This window comes from Crocodylus siamensis, chromosome 3 (genome assembly GCF_052110815.1).
Source record: "Crocodylus siamensis isolate JL-2025a chromosome 3, ASM5211081v1, whole genome shotgun sequence".
NCBI classification, from domain to species: Eukaryota; Metazoa; Chordata; order Crocodylia; family Crocodylidae; genus Crocodylus; species Crocodylus siamensis.
In genome coordinates, this window is record NC_143397.1 from 237,187,324 (window position 1) to 237,202,237 (window position 14,914).

At 44.1% G+C, this 14,914-nt stretch overlaps 1 protein-coding gene across 3 annotated transcripts in view; it reads right to left on the minus strand.

Annotated features, from left to right (window-relative positions):
• Positions 1–7,082, minus strand: part of SAMD12 (sterile alpha motif domain containing 12) — a 292,935-nt gene extending 285,853 nt beyond the window's left edge. Inside the window, exon 1 of one of the 3 annotated variants that reach the window (XM_090040546.1) lies at positions 1,501–6,861. In XM_090040546.1, the coding sequence (XP_089896672.1) occupies positions 1,501–1,513 (13 nt within the window). In that variant the 5' untranslated portion in view covers positions 1,514–6,861. Of the gene's footprint in view, positions 1–1,500 lie in introns of all 3 variants that reach the window. The other 2 variants (XM_090040545.1, XM_090040544.1) reach the window with 2 other exon arrangements.
• Between the last annotated feature and the right edge of the window lie 7,832 nt (positions 7,083–14,914).

Below are 14,914 nucleotides of genomic sequence, written 5' to 3' on the forward strand. Positions count from 1 at the left end.
ATGCGGGTGGCCCTCCCCTGGACCCTCTCCATGTTGTCCATATCCCTAATGGAGTAATGTGCATTCACTTGGCCTTTAAAAGGTTCAAGGCCAAATTTTCTAAATTACTTCTGATGTGGAATGACCATTTCTAATACAAGCACCCAAATGGTCAAAAGCACCAATAGTTTGGTTGCCTCATTTTCCTCATGCCCCTCAAGGCTGTGCCTTTCAGAGGTGCTGAGCAACCATCGCTGCTGACCATAACTGTCAGTTAGCACCAAGTACACATTTTCCAGAGTTGGTCAGTGAGTCTGTGCATCTCATTTTGGGTGCCCAACTTGACAGAAGTTTTGAAAATGTATGGCACCCACTTCTCCAGCTGACTTCAGATGAAGTGGCCGATGCTCAGCACCCCTGCAAATCAAGGCCAGGGTTGCCCTAAGCTGAGCTCCTAGTGAGACACAGACATTAATATGTGGGTCTCAGCCATTTGCCCAAGGTCAAAGAGCACAACAGTACCTAAGAGGGGACTCGAATACAGGTAGTCCTCATGCCCAGTCCTGCGATGACTGTACTAGGACGTGCCACCTCTGAAACGCGCAAGAATTTCCAAGGGAAAGAAATGAAAAGGACTCGCCAAGAAACCTACACCACAAATCCTGTCCCCTTCATTTCCTTGAAAGAGCCAGAAGAAACAAAATGCAAGTGCTTACTACGTGCACACAGTCAGATTCCCAGGAGAGTTCAGCTTCTGTTGAAACACCCAAATGAGCTATCCAGCTCAGAGCAGCTGCCACTTCATTTTGGCATTTCTATGGGAGCTGGGCTTTTGCACAACCCTGGCCCGGTAGCACCTGTTGGCATTGGCATGGGAGGCAGCCGCACAACCTTGCATCCGTGCTTTAGCAAGGCAGGCTAATATCGCCAAATCTGCTCGGCTTTGCTATATCTTGTGGGGGCGGGACACACAACACCATTCCCATGCTCCACTTAGGAAACTCAGCAGCCGGGTGAGGCACCAGGACGCAGTTACAGCATCTGAGCTGGTAGTGAAAAGCCCCAGGCGGCTGCTCCAGTCCGGTAAGAACAGAAAACCTCTCGCACGTCAGGCCCCGGCGTCCCGCGAGGAAGCAGGTCTGACAGACCTCAAGCGGTGGCTGAAAGAGCCCAGGCGGCCTCGTGGCAGCACCAGTAGCCCCTAAAAGCGCCGCGGGCACGCGGGACCGGCCTGCAGTGGAAGGGCACTGGTGTTCACCAAAGCCCTGCTCCCCCTCTCACTTAGTTCCCCTCTAAGGGACCTGCAGGCTGCCTGGGCTAGCCACGTCCCTCTGCTCGGGGACCGCCCGGCCCAGCCCTTCTGCAAGCGCTGCATCGAGCCGGGGCCCGGCCAGGTGAGAGCCGCCAGTCCCGGGGCGGGTGCAGGCGGAGGCGGAGGCACGCCCTGCGGCGCGGCGCGGCGCGGCGCACCCCGGCCCGGCCCGGCCGCGCGGGCAGCGGCTCGGGGCGCGCAGCCCTTACCTTCCACAGCCATGCTCCCCTCGCCGCCCGGGGCGCATCGCTCGGCCCCGCGCCCGCCGCTCCGCCGCACCGCGGCCAGGCACCAACCTGCCGCGCTCACGCTGCGAGAGGCGGGGGAGGCGCCCGGGGCAGCCTGGGAAGCGTAGTCCTGCCGGGCCGCAGCCTCTGCGAGACGCTTGCTCCTGGACGCCGGAGCCACCTGGTTTGCCCTGCAGTGACCAGGCCCGGCCGCTGGTGCCCAGTCCCCGTCTGAACGCGGCCAAGCGCCTGGCGGCAACGAGCTCCACACCTGGGTGAAAACCTCTTCCGGCTTCCTGCCCGCTCCTTGGGGTTTGCGACCGCTAGTTCTTCTTGCACTGAGAGAGTCAATAATAAATCCCGGTGCACATCTCAGACTGGTTATAAAGACGAAGTCTTCGTGGTTGGCATGAACGCGGCGTGCCCCTGGAGGCTGGGGGGCGCGGCGGCGCTGGCGGCAGCGGGAGCATGGCGACAGCAAGCGAGGCGGTCACGGCGCTGGAGAAGGGTGGTGAGCACTGGCGGGCCCCTGGCCTTTTTGCAGGGGGTGTGCTGCCACACTCGGGGTACGCGTGCACTCGCTATGCGTCGACAATGACGGTTGGTGTGACCAGCATTGGCGACACCTAGCAGTTGCGTGTGGGTACATGTGCACCCCCTGAGATTGGCAGTGCACCCCCAGACAAGTGTTGCCAACATTGCCAGTGGTGCCTGCAGGTGGGCTCTGCTCGCCACCCACTCCCCACGTCACCCATCTGCGGGCAGTCGCCGATCAACCCTGGGTGTTGCCAGCGGCATCTTTGGGTGGTCACCAACCGCCGGTCGACGCTCACCACCCCACAACCAACACCGCAGTGGCCACCTGCAGGAGCTCCCCACTTGTTGCCACTGTCTGCAGGCAGTCACCATGCCCCCCCAGCCTCCAGGGGCATGTGTCATTCATGGTGACCAGGCTCTGGAACCAGGGCCGGATTACGACATGCTGGGGCCCTAAGCTACATCAAGCTTAAGAGGCCCCATACCATTACCAAAAAAAGAATCCGGCATTCTCAAAAATCCAGCACGTCTCCCACCGCTTCGGGACCGGCCATCACTCCCTCATGCCGCCCCGGAAGTGGGGGGGAAGCTTGCACACAGCTGCTGCTGTCTCCATTAAGCATCCCATGCCACTGCTCAGCGTGTGACTGGTGCTCCAGGACTGACCACCGCTACCCCTACACCCCTCCCCAGCTCCGCAACCAGCTGCAGTGCTGGTTTGTCAAAAACAGCATTTTCATATTTCCGGCACGTGTTCAGTCCTGAGCACACTGGATTTGTGAGGTTTTACTGTATTTTTTTTCATATTTAGAGGCCCCTAATAATGTGAGGCCATAAGCTGTATCTTACTTAGCTTGCGCCTAATCTGGCACTGTCTGGAATAGGCTCCCAAGCACAGGTGGTGCAGGTACCTTTTGTAGATCTTCAAAAGGAGACTGGATGCACACCTTGCTGGGGTTATGTGACCCTAGTTGTCTTTCCTGCCCAGAGTGGGGTGGATCCAATGATCTCAGAAGATCCCTTCCAGCCCTAAATTTTGATGAATCTTTCTCTCCACCATTTACTGTTTTGTACACCCTTCTCACATCCCCCACCCTCAAGTGTCTCTTTTTTAAACTGAATGGCCTTAGGCTCTTTAGTTGCTCCTCATCTGGAAGCCCCTCTACACCAATCATCCATATTGCCCTTCTCTGGACCTCCTCTAGTTCCTCTATGTTCTTTTGGGGGTGTGAAGACCAAAGCTGGGCACAGTGTTGAAGATGTGCACACACCATAGATGATGCTTTTTCTGAACCTCCTGGTCAACTTCTTCCCAGCCCTAGCTAAGCTAGCCATCTATCTAACCAGGAAGGAGGCTGGACAGGGGGACCCCCAGAGACTGCAGGGCCATTTTCCTGTCCCTCATCATGTTTCCAGGCAAGGTTTCACTGGGCAGTGTCCACCGCTCCTCGAATGCATTCAAAGGCCAGCGGGCACTGGCCAGTGTGCTCTGCTCAGTGTCCCCCCTTGGAGCAATCATTATCCTGTCCCTCACACCTGTCTGTATTAGTGTTTTAAGTTATCCCAAGGAATCAGTTGGTGAAAACCTGATAGCCCCCTCTAACCACAGGGGAGGGTAACCGTACCTGTGTGGACACATGCCCATGATCTTTCTGTGTACCAGATAGGCTCGTCCCGCTCCCAAGGATTTCTATTCACCCTTAAAAATGTAAATGCTTTGGGGATTAGGACCCCTCAGCCAGCAGCAGGAATACAGGCTTTGCTGAACAAGTCCTAACCTTGTTCGTGCCATCCAGAAATTCTTCCCAGTACAACTGTTCAGGCAACTCAAGCATGGAAAAATACAAATAAACTCTCTCTCTAATCTTCCTGATCTTTTCAAAGCTTTCAAACTAGGATTGACTGCGTACCCCAGCAAACACAGAGCCATTGTTGATATATGGTTGTGCAGGAGTGATGATGTAGCCAAGATGGTCCCAAAATGACGTGAAGAAGCAAGGATTTCTTAGGGAGATAGTTTTTATTGGATTGTCAGACCTGAGGAAAAATGTCTTGCATTCAAAAGCTTGGCTCTCCCAACTACATAGTTAGGCCAACAAAATTTATCACCATAAGAAATCCTTGCTTCTTGCATTGCTTAATATAGATTAACTGGACATTTTTTTTAATTAACTAGTCATTCCCCCACCCACTGACCAGGTTGTTTCTGGATGCAATAACAATATTGAATGCTATAATTCCCCATGCCCCTCTCTGGCACCTGAATACCAACATCCTGTTTACTCTCTGCACAAATGCACATACTTTCTTATCATTCATTTTAAAACATGTTCTATTATAGGCAGCTCTGCATTAGAGGCTAGATTTCCAGAAGCACTCAGCATTGGCCTGATGCTAAAGTAAAACTCCTATTGGCTTCAGTAGGAGCAGAGTTAAGCCAATACTGAATGAGGTCTTCCTTCTCCCACCACCTCTTCAGCAATAAAGAGAGGAGAAAAAAACCTGCTTGATTCTTCCCAAGAGGTCCTTAGTTAACTTGGGACCTTGTCCTGGGGCAGATCCTTGCTCTCACCGAGAGTCCTGCTGGAGTTAAGGTAGCTCTCTGCAGAGGTTTGCCCATGGTAGAGTTTAGTGGGGGCAGGTTCTTAAAGGGAAGTAGAGTTGATCAGAAGCACTATCCTTAGGTAGTTATTTCAAGGAAATTTGGTTCAGGTCCTCAAAGTATTTGGATGTCTGCTTCCTGTTGAAGGTATCTTGGTGCCATTTACAATGTGGCTCTTTGCACACTTGCTATCCTTCATCTTTTTCTGAAACAAGTAGCTACCTTTGGCAATCCCGTGCTGTCAGTAAGGCTGATCACATAAGGAAGGGCCACAGGATTGTAGCCCTTTGTACTCAAGTGAATAGTCAAATGTGAGCGTGACTACTTCAGTGATAAAGTCCTTCCTCTTTTACTTGTGGAAGACAATAAGCACGCTGTTTAAACTTCTCAAAATTTCCAACCATTTACCCTTAAACCAATCCTGAAATACTTCCTCACAAAACAACTAAAAGAGTTAAAGAAAAAAGTCATGTGCATTTTTTGCTTTTTTATGATGTATGAAACATACTTGAAAGATTTTACCTCCAATATTCTTAACTGTTTAAGAAATGAGGGCCGTGAATATCCAAAGAGTCTATGATTTTTGCAAAACCCTGTAAAATTTATGACATCACAAGGATCAAAGAATAAAGAAGACAAGGAGGATTTAGTTAGGCTGTTTGATAATAATTAACAAACACTTTAAAAAGTGTGTATCTTTGTTAAAGATTCCATTGTCCAACAAATTTAAATTAGGGTGCAAAAGTCCATAAATGTATGTGTACTCATAAATGCCAATGAGCAGATCTAGGAATTTGAAAGCAGAGGGAAAGGGAGGGTACAGATGGTGTGGTGCTTCATCGCATATAATGCAATATATTTTTCTCTAGATAAAAATAATCTAAAAGATTTGCTAGGGGCTTAGGGCAATATTATTTAGTTTAAGAGTGAGGTAAAGCCAAAAATTACTTTATTGGAACATACATTAATTTGCTATATTATACATTATGTATTAAAAAACACAACAAATAAACCAAAGATAATCAAAACACATTGGTTTTTTTCAGTCCTGAAGTCACTAGAATTAAATATTCATCTCTTTAGAATCATAAAACAAAAAAGCACAGACAGTCTGCAGAAGCTTCCTCAGCCTGACTAAGGGTATTTGTGCCCAAAAGCCTGCTATGAATTTTTCCAACTATTTGAATTGGTCTAATAAAAGATATCAGATTTACCCAAAGAACCTTGTCTGCCTATGTCTTAGAACAACATGGCTACGCCGCTAAAACAAAATCGAGCCTTCTTGATCATCTTGACAGTGCATCCAATGTTTCATTGAAAGTTATTTGCACATCTGAGTTAAAATTCACCTGCGTTAATGTTTCCACATTACCTGAGTTAATGTTTTTAGATAGGGTTATAAAGAAATCTGAAGGTCTTTGAAGTAGGGAGCTACATTACCATGGACAGTTAAGAAACAGCCGAATTTCAGAAGGAAGAATAGCTGGATTAGCAGAATATTATGACCATTAAAAAAGGAGAAACAGTCTGTGCTAACACCTGTGGAAAGAAGAGTTTAGTTTTGAAGGAATCAGGTAGATAATGAGCCATGAAGTCCAGTAACTTCTTCACTGCTACCTAACGAGAAATACTGCTGCCACTGTGAGGCAGTTTGCTTTAAATTTTGAGTGGAGCAGGAATCAAAGGGAGAGCAGGGGTTGACTGTATCACTGCACCTCTCCTGGATCTGGCCCAGTAAATACCCATCCCAGCAAAAGCAGGAATTCTGACATGCTGAAAATTCTGAAAATGAGGACACAAGCATGAAATCTTTCAGGGTTTCATTGCACCATCCGCTGGCTACCTTTACATTTATTTCCGAAGTTTTTTAGTGCTGACTTCACACTGCTAATCTAACACGTTTTTGGATGTCACATGCATGTAAACGATCACCTTTGGATTGTATAGATCTGAATTGGGTTACAGTCTCCCTGGAGCAGCAGAATTGTGTAAAACACTAGTAATAGCTGTAATGCACTAGAAATAAAAGTGATTGCCAAAAACAAATGATGTTCCCAAACGTATAATATGGAATGTATAACAAGCAATGCATTATATATATTTTTTCTAACTATACATATAACCTTTATACAGGTATGTAACTTATGCATGTAAACTTTAATTGTTTTTTTGGCTCAATATCAACAACTTTTAAATAAAATAGCAAGTACTATTTGTTTGAATATATATTTTTCTAACGCTTAAATGTGATCTGTAGGAAACACTGTTGGTAAGTTATTGTAACTAATTTGCTGGTGTGAATGTGTATTATTGCTCTCTATTACTTAGAATCAGAATTGTTTGCCTTTGTATGACACAAAATTCACATGTAGACCTCTGTCTGGGATCTCAAGTTTAGTACCCAAAATCACCAGTCATATCTGAAAATTGTGGCTGTCATCTACTTAACTAAATAAACCTTGATATAATTCCTATGTAAAGCCTATCTTCAAAACTTGTGAAACACAGGAATGATACTACCTACTTTATGCAGAATTGCCTGAAGTAACCTACGCATCAGAGCCTTTAAAATGCTCAACAAACCTGAATGCCTGAAATCAACAAACGTTTGTTTTTTCCCCCAACACAAGTCAATCTTGTTCAATGTAACTGACCCTTTAGAACATGCAACTCCCTGCAGGATAAGACAGTGTTTACTACAGGCATAAATTACATTGATTAAAAAGATAGCAGAGGTCTTTTTGTCAACCCCCCACACACTATTTTTACATGGTATTTTAGATAAGATGCTGTATTTTAGGTTTCAGCAGGAAATTCAACCAGCATGTATCAAGACAGTGAACAAGGGTGTAACTTTAGCTCTGCTTACCCCTTCTTTCCGAATTGCTTGAAAGGCAGGAAGGTGAAAGATGCCAGTGGAGAGCCTGAGTCCCACATTTAGAGTAAAAGGAAGCAATTCTTGGGTACACGTTCCTTTTGTTAATTTATTTTTCTTTCTTATAATAAATGGTTTTCCTTAAGAAAAAGGCTTGCTGAGCCATTCCTGTAGTTTTCACGCACAGACAAGTAAAAGCATGGGGGATGTAGTGCAAAATACTTTTTTTTTGTACTTGTAGTTTAATTTCAGTTTTTTGCGGTATATTTAGGAAATGTCCAACTGTGTATATATTTTTAAAAGAACATAGTATTGAAGGACCTCGCTTAAACATCTGCTATTAAAACTTTGCTGATAAATAGAGAGAATCTGTTATTTTAGCCCATCCCTGCTCAAATCTCAGCTATGAAGACAGACCCTTACACCTTTGTAGGTCAGATCCCAGAATCAGAGAGATGCACATGAACAGAATTCTACTACATGTCAAAATATAACTAATATATATGCCAAGCCAGCTCCTCAAGTGATATAAAATGCACAAGAAAACCATGTAGATCACCTACTTTTCCTTTTGTGTATAGAATTCTATTGCTAATTATCCCAGAAATTAGCAAAATATGTTTACAAATACACTTAATATCATTTAAACAATGATAACTATATTAAACCATTAAGGAGTGAGAAAACATATTTTAGCAGTGTAATCATTTTGCCTTGGGTGGACTCTTTCTTCACAACACACCTCACACCTACGCTAATGTTGTTCTACAATGTGTCTTAAGACTGTAAACAATTACTTATACTTCTGCTAACTATTGGCTAAGTGCATTTCAAATGTTATTTAAGATATAAATTGTTCAGAATTATTCCCATGACTGAACACTAATAATTCTGCTTGCAGTACATCTGAGTCTCTCAATGTTATTGTAAATGTTGTCATTTCAGATTTATACACTCTCTCAGCTCTTTGATCAACTGATCAAGTAAGGATTCCAATTTCTTTCCCTTGTCCTTTCCTTGTAAATTTCTTCCCCTTTTAGTTGAAGAAAAGTATGACTCAAGTGTATCCAAGAGGTTTTTGTATTGTTTTTTTATTTGTCCAGACTGAAGACAGGAAGAGCCCTTTATGTATTATATCTTAAAAGGTATCATGATTCTAGGGTCCTGTCTCATGATTGCTGAATGGGTGCAATAACTATATCTCTCTCTTCCATTGTGTCGTCAATTTAAATATACAACAGTTACCATGCAGTTATTCCTGCAAAGTGGTATGTGCCATGGAATACAGCCCTTCTGCAAAGATCTGAACTGGTCATTACTAATAATGACATATCACCTGGGCAAGGGAAAAGAGATTGATGTCATATTTCTTGACTTTAAAAAAGCCTTCAATCTTGACAAAACTGGCTAACTGTGGCCTCAACCTCACCATGATCCGCTGGCTGGGGAATTGGCTCCATGGTAGGACCCAGAGGATGGTGGCTGATGGAAGTCAATCATCGTGGTCTGCTGTGACTAGTGGGGTCCCTCAAGGCTCTGTCCTAGGGCCTATACTCTTTAACATCTTCATTAATGATGTAGACATTGGTGTAAGAAGCGGACTGGCCAAGTTCACCAATGAGACCAAACTCTGGAGTAAAGCATCCACACCTGAGGACAGGAGGGTGATCCAGGCAGACCTTGACAGGCTCAGAAAATGGGCGGATGAGAACCCGATGGTGTTTAACACTGAAAAATGCAAGGTTCTCCACCTTGGGAGGAAAAACCTGCAACATGCTTATAGGCTTGGCAGTGCTACGCTGGCTAGCACCACAGATGAAAGGGACTTGGGGGTCACGATTGACCACAAGATGAACATGAACCTACAATGTGATGTCGCAGCTGGTAAAGCGAGCAAAACACTGACTTGCATCCATAGATGCAAGCAAATGCCAGGACATCATTCTCCTCTTGTACTCAGTCTTGGTGAGGCCCCAGCTGGAGTACTGCATCCAGTTTTGGGCTCCACAATTCAAAAAGGATGTGGAGAAGCTTGAGAGAGTCCAGAGAAGAGCCACATGCATGATCAGAGGTTAGGAAAACAGACCTTACGACGACAGGCTGAGAGCCATGGGACTATTCAGCCTGAAAAAGCACAAGCTCAGGGGTGATCTGGTGGCCACCTATAAGTTTATCAGGGGTGCTCACCAGGACCTGGGGGAACATCTGTTCACCACAGCACCCCAGGGGATGACAAGGTCAAACGGTTGCAAACTCCTCCATGACCATTTCAGGCTGGACATAAGGAAGAACTTCTTTACTGTCCGAGGCCCCAAGGTCTGGAATAGCCTGCCACCAAAGGTGGTTCAAGTACCTACTTTGAACACCTTCAAAAGTAAATTGGATGTTTATCTTGCTGGGATCCTATGATCCCTGTTGACTTCCTGCCCTTGGGGCAGGGGGATGGACTCAATGATCTTCCAAGGTCCCTTCCAGCCCTAATGTCTATGAAATCTATGAAATAATTAGTGAATTATTTTGTGGTGTATTGAATGAGTTTTATGCCACACAGGTGTTACATGGAGGAAAGTTACAGTTGAAGTTTTCTTAGCAGGATTTGCACAAAACTAGCAATAGGGAGCAATAGAGAGGGATTTAAATTTTACACTGACATTTAAATTTCAGCTGTGGCTGTTTTAGGCTGAGTTGCAGTACATCTTACTGAGTTGCAGTACAGCTTAACAAATCTAAGTCTTTACAGGCCCCTCGCTTATTTTGAATAGCCTTTTACTCCACTTAATTCCACTTCTTTTCAATGGGACTAATTGTACTAGTCAATGTAGGTATCAGAATCTGTTTCTCCACCCACTATCAGGAATCAAATTCTTTGCCTCAAATAGGTCTACATTAATGTTGAGTCTGACTAGCCTGGAGTGCCAGCATAATCTCTACAGAGCTTGCCATGCCAATCACTTCCACCTAATATCTGTGAATGAAGGTACAGAAATGTGAATCCTTAGCAAAAATTTCACAAGTACACTGTAGGCTTAGAAGCACACATTACAAAGACTTGAAAATCATCTTTTACGCTTTTTCATCTATGTACAGACCTATACAGTTTACAGTTTGTGCTCTATAATCCATTTGCCAATTAATTCTACATTCATGCCCATCCAGAACTGCCACAGGGTCCAATGCATTTTGTATGTACACAAAATGTGGGAGCCCATTCTACTCAAAGCACAACCAAATGGCAGCACTGGTTCAGGAAAACATGTTTATGTGTGTGAATCCAGCAACTGCTAATACTGCGTAATAGTGGAAAAACCAGTAAAGCAAAGCGTTCCTGTTCAAATCCCTGTAGAACTTCTAGCATTGCCTCTTTCAGATGAGTAAGTCATATACTCTCTTCCATGGATCTACTAATGGAGGTTCAGAGTGGGGCTCCAGAAACAAGGATAGAGGTGCCAACATACCTAGGCCTTTCCTAGGAACAACTCTGCAGTACTTGTTGAATCCACTCTTCTGTCAGTAGTATGCAACTCCCCTTAAAATATTGTCATGGCTGGTGGACTCAGATACAACTGGCTACTACACAAATAACTCCCAACTCTTGCCATTTATTTATTCTAGATTTATACCTTGTCCTATCCAAGGGGCTCAGCATGACTTGCTGAATTTTCAGTTTGACATGGCCTAGAATAATCCACACAGTCTAAGGATACATGCACTCTGGTGGTTTTTGCTTTCAAAAAATTGCCAGTATCTGTGGTTGCTTTGAGCTATACAAAGGAGTTATTGTGAATTATACAATATGCCAAAATCCTTCTTGTTTGTGAGTACTTCCAAACATGAGCATGAGAACCTATTGCTTCTCAGATGTTTGACAGTGGGCCAGACCTGCAGCTGGTATAACTCTGTTTAAGCCAATGCCTCAGTTGAGATAACTCGACTTATACCGGCTAAAGAGTTAACCTACTATTTCTCTTGTAATCTAATAGAAAATGGTGATGTACAATCTCATCCATTATGGAGCCTTAGCAGGCACAAACCTGTATAGTATATAAACACATAGTGCAATGCCCAGTGGCTTTACATATTGAGCAGTCAGAGTAATTTATATTTGTGTTAAGTTTGTGTAAATGCTATTCTTTGCATAGGTGGAAGACAGCACAGGAGAGAACATCATGGAGAATCAAGCCTTAAAGAGCCTGCTTGTATTTGTAACACTAGACATTTTTGCTGCTTAGGTCCCAGTCTCACTGCCTTTGCGCTATGTTACAACAATACATCAGGACTCCAATATAAACTGCTGCACTCTGATCAAAGGAAGGTCAAAAAACCTCAAAAACCATTTCTCCATTTCTTTAAAACTTTTTTGCTGTGGGAGTTTAGGATGGAGTCAGTGACATTATCATGGATAATAATAACTTAATAATGATCGCAGTTGATGACATCTATGCATGATGACCTTTACCTGCTGGTGAATTGCTCACTGTAGTGTTGAAAAATGTAAGCAGTTGGTGGTGATTTGAAAGAATTTAATAAGGCAAATCAGATAATTGCATTTAACATCACAGATGGATTTTATTTTCCACAATGCTTTTATTCCAGTGCAATAACATGACTCAGGAATCTGATGGATATTACAGCCTCAATTTTTCATTGCCTCACACCTTTTATAGTAATTTACTATAAATTAAGTGGGTGTAAGTCACTACCAGCTCAGCTTAGAAACATCTGACATCCCCTCTGGGCAAATGCAAGCAAGTACTGTGTGCAAGATGCTAGGCACTGTGAGTCTTTACCCCTTTCACTTTTTGCATGAGTGTTATATCTTGAGTGCATGCATATAATATTACTTTGTGTTCTGCACGTTATATATCATCACAGGTTACTACTGTCAAAGGAGCACAGGAACTTCATTAAATGTCCAACAAAATATAACATTGATGTCAGGACTCACAAAAGATACCTAATTCTCCACTGTGATAATTTCCCAAAAGCTTTCCGTTATCACTAAGGACTCTTTTATTTTGTTTTAATGAAAAGGGAATTCCACTCATATTCCAAGTACTGCAAATTTGGTTCCCTTATTTTATACAGGCAAACATACAGATACTATTATGAGAGGCAAAACAAGTATCATCACCTTGCAGCTCTTTTTTTAAGTGGAAAAGAATATGGAGCCTAGGCATTTTCTTAGCATGCCTTGTTTTTTTGTACTGGGCCCAAAACAGAGCTGGTTGAAGTAAAAAAACTCTCTCTCGGTTCGTTTTCTTTGGAGGCTCATTGAATAACAAATCCTTAGGCACACATTGTTGGTGAGACAAAAGGTATATATTTGCAAATAGGGTCAGAGGGAGAAGACAAAAGATCAAAACCCTCTGCCCCCGAGTACTATCATTAGCAGGCTTTTATCCCCTCTCTTCTGGCACGTGTACAGAAACAGGAACTCTTACAACTCATTTCCGGTTCATACAAACATGCATGAGAATACGTCAGATCATGCATCCCATGTGTATTATAATTAACTACTTAAGTATGCGGGGCGGATAGGCTTAATATGTATTAGGTTATTACGCGTGCTCAAAAGGGACTCAAGGTTACTCAAGGTTCAACCTGAAGGCTAAAATGGCAATTATTCTTATCTTAGCCTAAAAACCGTAGGAGCCATGAAAGAAAGTGTGATTTAGTGTAACAAAGAGATAGTAAATTTGCAGAACAAAGAGAGCTCTTGGAGTTTTTCCTTCAGTTTCCAACCCCCCCCCTTCCCTCTCTCATTAAGGAGACAAGGAGGGCTGGCAGCCTTGCTTATTCAAAGGACAACACTATTGATGGGAGCTAACAGCTATTGATAATGCATTTTTAATAATATTTCTAACAATATTCCCCCCTCAAGATGCTTTCTGATCTTTACTTCATTTGGGCATATCAAGATAATTACGAGGAATTTTTCTGAGGACCATGACTTTTGCTACAGTCTGTGCTTTTAGAGGGACTGCTGCAACCTGCATTCCTTCTACTGTGGTGGTTATCAATCTAGTAAGACAAGGAATGAGACAAGGGATAAAAATCAAACCAGTTAGAGCACACAAAAGCACAAACCCTACTTTTTTCCACCAGGGTCCTCCAAATAATTGAAACCACCAGTCCTTATTCCATGTGGTTTCCCACGTTTGTATTGGTACATGGGCTATTTTCCTAATCTCTTTGGCAATCTCTATGACCACCTTCCCGTTATCATCTATTTGGAGGCAACAATTAGAAAGGTTGAACTTTCCACAGACTCCGCCATCCTCTGCGAGTAAATAGTCTAAAGCCATTCGATTTTGGTATATGGCTTCCCTCATCTGAGAGCTTTGTCGAGCCAGCAACTCGAGAGCAGTGGCGGTCTGGTTAGTAATTACTTCCAAGACTGCCTGCAACCGGATGATTCTATTCAGCATATATATTGGTGTCCGGTAGCCCCAACTCCCATCATTAGCCCATGTAGCTGGTCCATAATACTCAATAATCCTCTGAGGAGGCCACTCATCCTCCTTCCACTTTTGGGAGCCACCCTGTGTCAAACTTACATCAATACTTCTCTTGGCCCTGTTCCAATCATCATACAAAGAGACTCCCAGCTTATTTCCAACCTCAGATGGTAACAAAAAGAAAGATGGTACAATTACTCCAATATAGCAGGTTCCTGTCCACCCTCGTGGTAGGACCGTATAGGCACGCTTTCCACAAATCCAATAATGTCCTTTTAGGGCCCTGTGTTCCCCTCCCAAGGCTAGGGGGTCACGGCTGTGGAAAAGAAGGGGATAGTATTTGGTGCCCTTATGCCCTAAAGGGCCAGTGTGATAGTTACTCAGTTTAAACTGACATTTCCATACGCCATCTTTATCCCTATACTCGCACTTGGTTATTTCATTTGTGTCATTTAAGGCACTCCAATATGCATTAAACCTTGCCACTGTGCCATTCAGGTGTGCCCATTGCCACTTATAAATGTAGGTAAATCGTTCGCCTCGGGTCTTTTCATATGCCTGACATCTGGTAGGGTCAGGATCGAAAGGTAATATTCTTGTCCTTTTGAGATTTTGCATCTGTGTGGAGATTGGGAGCCTAACGGCAGCAGAATTCCATTGATCAGCATACCTGCTGCATACTCGGGCCCATTTTAATGTCCATGTACACTGACTATGTCCTAACCTCCTTCCTGTACCATTACTGCTAATACAGTACTCTCCCAATGCCACTTGGGAAAGATCCCAGCTGTGGTTCTCATCCCATTCTTGACCAGTACTCTTAACATCTGCTTTGTCACTGACCAACCATTTTGGGGCCAAAGGAAAAGCCCTCCAAGGCCACTGTTCTCCGGCCTCTCGGAGCCCCCCACAGGCCCAGCAGTT